The sequence below is a fragment of the Pyxicephalus adspersus genome, chromosome 12 (assembly GCF_032062135.1).
Source record: "Pyxicephalus adspersus chromosome 12, UCB_Pads_2.0, whole genome shotgun sequence".
NCBI lineage: Eukaryota > Metazoa > Chordata > Amphibia > Anura > Pyxicephalidae > Pyxicephalus > Pyxicephalus adspersus.
This window is the reverse complement of record NC_092869.1, coordinates 37,628,042-37,633,147: the sequence shown is the minus strand read 5'-3', so window position 1 is coordinate 37,633,147 and position 5,106 is coordinate 37,628,042. Positions and strand designations below refer to the sequence as shown.

Here is a 5,106-nt window from a genome sequence, read left to right as displayed (position 1 = left end):
CTCGGTCATTATCATGGACAGCCATCTTGGTATGTTAAAAGCATTCAGATTTCTATTGCAGCTTAGACTGAGGTCTATGACCACCGATATTATGAGATCATTAGAGTACTAAGTGTCTGTTCCTGCTTTCCTGCACCATCAACAGTGTCGTTTATGTGCCAACAGAAGTGTCAGGTTTGCAAATTTTTATGGTGGTTGTAGCTCATTAAATGGTGAAGATCTAAGGAATGGGTGGTGGGACAGGGATATGAATGACCTTTTTTATGAACTTTTCCACTTTTATAACATTTCTTTGACATCTATTCTTTACTCCTTCTCCGCAGGAAGCGGCGGGTATGGTCAACAGTCACAGCTTTGGATCTAGAGCATACTTTTTTGACAATCCCAGAAGATATGACAGTGATGACGACTTGCCCAGGCTGGCAGGTTCCAGAGGAGAGCGAGGAAGGTAACTGGAAGTTCTGGTCAATGTACCAATATTTGGTAATATTTGGTCTTTATGGTCACAGTGCATTTTCAGGCAAGACAGACCTGAATGCTAGACTTACACAGATAATCTGGTAGGGCTGGATAATTCTATGCTCATTCCACGGCTATCCGAGGTGCTCACGTCTTCTTTTTTGCAGCACACCCAACTTGCAGGGTGATTAGAACAGGGTCATAAAGGAAGAGTGGAGCAATCCTGCCACCTTTACATTTTCTTAAGGAATGAGAAGATCCGGTGTGTAGGTTTTTGTCAGAATAAATATAAAGGTGGATCAGAAATGCCAATTGCACTCATAAATGAAAATTGTAGTGGCTTCCAATATATTTGACACTGAAACCTTTTGTCCTAAAGATAGCAGCAGAAGCATAGCAAAAGACCCCCCTTAGCAGCTTGCCCTTCTTCCTTAAGCCTTTCCTCAGTGCTGAGATCTCTGCTGAAAGAGGGAGCAGAATGTCTGAGTTGCTTCTAGAAGGGTAAGCAATAAGAGCTCAGCAGATGAGAAGAACTTCAGTGTTCTACCCACCACCTGGCACTTTTCAGTAACCACCCCGCTGTTTTTTGAGTGGTTACTGAAAAGTTGGGTCACAATACAGGGGCTCCCACCCACCTACATTTTCTTCCCATTCGGCTTCAAAAAAAAAAAAAATTTGGGTTGAACACTGAACTCAATACGTTCTGTACTTTAAAGATGAATTGGTGCACACTGGCTGTAGTTACAAAGGGCTTATCTGACTGGATAGCTTGGCTGCATGCACACGTTAATGTTCATAGCTTAAGCAGGACTAAGGTAATCCAATGTTGCATGTATGTAAATAAGGCGATGGATCAAATTATATATTTCCTGTTTTTTATTTCCAGCTTGTCGTCCACCCCTAAAACTTCCGGATGGTATGGTACCATATGTCCAACCAGCGGCTGTGCCCTGGCCCCACCTCTGAGTGATCCTTCCTCAGGGACTCCGATTCTCTTCACATGTGGAGGGAACACACTAGCGTGACTCTACTGACCGGACATTGCACCTGCACCTTTGCAGCCGTTCCTTGATGTGACACATCAAGTCGTGTCCAATAGCTTTTGTTTACTTTAAGGTAACGCTGCATTTGCATACACATTCCGTTTTTTGTTTAATTTTTTTTGGTTTCCTGGAGACTGCGGAGATTTAAGCTTGGATGCCAACGTCCTTTAAAGACTTGCCGAGGTACTAAAGAGATTTCAGGAGTGACAACTGGCAAACCTTGCTTAAAGAATTTATGTATTGGTGCATTTTTTTTGCACATAATGTGTTTCATGTAACAAAGACTAATTTCTATCAAATTCTGAATCTTAAAGATGGGGTTGCATTAAAGCACCCTTGAAGGTGTAACTTTGATGTACTAGTGTCTATCATGGCGCTGACCCTAACCGCACAATGGCCTGCTTTATTTGTGCTTGTAAGTGGCCAAAACTAATGCAAAGTAGGATGGTAAGCTTGCTAGACAATATACAGGAGGCTGTTGTGAAATTTGTGCTTTGAAAGTTTACATTATTATTTTCTTTGTGTGTTTTTTATTTTTTTGTTTGTTTCTTAATACAAAGTTTCACTAAAGTTCAGCGGATGTCCTGCACTAACCCTTGGGCCGTATCCTGTTACCTAAAACCAATAAAGGTCTTTTTCCCTATTTAACTGTCTGATGCATATAGGCTCCTTTTTCTCTGACCCATGACTGCAGGCCTGTGGAAGTTTGCTGTATAGGCCAAGACTGTGTGTGGGCAGATCTCTGCACAGCGTACATTCATTTTATGAGGTCTGATGGATTTGTACCCCCTGTAGTATTCCGGACCATGGTGATGCATGACCTGGCTATGTTTGACACCTTGCTGTCTCTTGTGCTGATGGGCTTAATATTTGAGGGCTTTTGTTACACAATAAGGTATAATCTGCTTAGGCCGGTATGGAAATAAAATCAGGGCCATTCACACAATGGTGCACAATGGTACCATTCGTTTTGAATAGCACTTTTACAATTGCAAAGCCCTTCAGCACACACTAATGCACTGTCATGTATTCTGCCCAACTGAAAATGCAGCAGGTATGATTTTGGTGTGTTGGGCAGCACATGAACACACTAGTATGAATGAGCTCTTAAATACAAACCACATGGGTATTATTCTGTGATCCACAATTTTCTTTCTCTCTTGGCTGCAAAGAATTCAAAGCAGCCTGTAGGAAGATGAGCAAAGTGGACACGGCAATGAGAGGTGTTATTTGTCCATATAGGACACTGCTAATTTTCTGGGTATGCGCTAAAGAAGAGTATGCAGGGGATCTGGAGGTCTGGAACAAAATTACAATCTGTTGGAACACCTCCTTAAAAGGCGCTTAAGCTGCAGAAGTGCCTGACTATTTAGTAGCACTTTTCAGTAACCAATCGGCTGTTTTCCGGTGGTTACTGAGGAGTTAGGTCACAGTACAGAAGCTACCATCTGCCTACAATTTCATTTCACCCAGCTTAAAAACAAAATCTGGGTTGAACTCTGGTACATGTTTAGAGTTCTGACCAGGGCTGAGTGAAGGGGAATGTAGAAGTAAACGTCTGCATAAAGTGCTTTAGTGAAAGGAGGGGTGCAAAATGGCTGGAGCTGAAATCAATTCTTCTGAATTACTTTGCTGTCCATGTTGACTTTTTTTTTTTTTTTTTTGGGTATGAACAGACCTTGTATCACCACTAGTTCTGAGTGTCTGTTATTTCTTTAGGGTTAGGCCTGGGGAGTTCCTCCACACCAAACTTGTTTTTTTTATGGAGCTGGCATTGCACACAAGGGCACAGTCATTATGTAATAAGGCTTTCACCATTTGGTTACCACAAGGCTGGAAATGCAAAATTGTCTAAACTGTCTTTGAAATATAGAGGTGCCAGCATACTGGAGTGGCCCAATAACATGCCTGGTATGGTCTGGTGTTAAAACATTTTCGGTCATAATGTATTTCTGTACAAGCATGAAAAGCAGTTGCCAGATGATCACCAATTGTAAACCGTTCTCAAAATAATTGTGGCTGAAGTCGCTCAGAATGACAAAATGTTAAGAGAAGATCTTGCTGTTGGTGACACCAAAATTCTCCTTTTCTTGCGTACTACTGTGAATAATATAACAAGTGAAACTGGTTGCTACAAGTAGGAAGAATTGCTGTACACATTTATACATGTGACCAGTTCCTGGGGAATAGTAGTCCAGATCCTAAGTAGCTGCCCAACTTGTAATCAACATTCCTCTTTATTGGGGGCTTATGTGCTCATTGGAGGTCCTCCAGGAAAGTTAAATTCTTTGCATCTAGAAAATGATGTGGATTGATGATTTTGCACAGCTGGGGTTGCGTAAGGTCTGCGCTGCCTAGGAATAAATACTGTGATCCAATCCTGGCCTTTAACTGAATGATATGTAGCTAGCACTGGAAGAAGTGTGGTACAACTTATTCACCACATAGCAGTTTCAAGCCACTTTGTCCAACCCAGGAAGAAGAATAATGTACCCCTATGTTGACACTTGAATGTAGGAATATAATATAAATGCCTGGCATTAAATGGTGTCCTATCTGTATCCCCTCCATGCTTCTCCTTATGTGGCTCTGATACAGTGCCCAGATCGGCACCAACATTTGAGGTCATCCCTGATACCAGATTACTACCATTGATTTATGAAATGAGCAGAGACTGCATGCACTTAAAGTGAAGCCCCAGCCCCAATCTTTATTTGCTCATTGGCATTGTTCCTATTGGGGAACTTGTGCTTACATCCTGTCTGGGTGACCATGCAGGTAACACTCCGAAGGAGCAATTTTGGTGCATGAATACCAGCAGCCAAGTCAAACGTAGCACTCCTAAAAATTGAGGTGGAAGCTATCACTGACAAACACATCTTGGTACATGCCATGCACATTTATTGGCAAGTGTTTGGTGCCCATGGATGCTTGACGTTGGGTTGTTTTGGATTTGGTTTTTATTTTCTGGCTTGCAGGGTGGATGCTGAAAATTTTATCACATAATTTAGTCTCTCTGCCCCCATAGAGCTCTCTAGCTGATTTATAAACTGCTTCTTCCAATTCTTCTTGCTATTGGGTGTATATAACGGTGATCCCTTCAACCCAATGAAATCCGGTTCCTATGGGTCCCTGTGATTTGAGAATCTTTACTTATGCTGTCTGTAGAAGAAATCTTTACTGAAGGCATTTTTAAATGGGCATCAAACAAATGTAAAAAATTAATTTTTAGTGGCTAAAAAAGCAAATGCAGAGCTTCAGGTATGGTGTTTGGTTGGTAGATAATAAAGTTATTTATAGTGTGTGTTGTGTTTTTTTTTTTTTTTTTTTATAAAAAAAAAAATATATATATATATATATAAAAAAACTGCAAAAAGAGTCAGTCGGTTGGGCTGTGTGATCACATGCTAACAATGATCTTGTAAGAGAGGAGAATGTTCGGTCAGGCCCGATCCTTCTGTCTGCTTTCCTATCAATGGTGTCCCTCTTTATAACTAAACTAACCCCTAATATTCCCACAGCAATTTTACCTGTATAGCTGTGCCATAGAGCCTAGCTACAGGAGAGGCATTCCAGCTGGATCCCCTGTGTGACCCCCCCCCCC

General features: G+C 41.5%; 1 protein-coding gene across 1 annotated transcript in view; it reads left to right on the top strand.

Annotated features, from left to right (window-relative positions):
- GPR137C (G protein-coupled receptor 137C) overlaps window positions 1-2,150 on the top strand; it is a gene marked incomplete in the record, with an annotated part of 12,175 nt that extends 10,025 nt beyond the window's left edge. The window contains 1 exon segment of the mRNA XM_072427922.1: window positions 1,353-2,150. Within this exon segment, the coding sequence (XP_072284023.1) occupies window positions 1,353-1,484 (132 nt within the window).
- Between the last annotated feature and the right edge of the window lie 2,956 nt (window positions 2,151-5,106).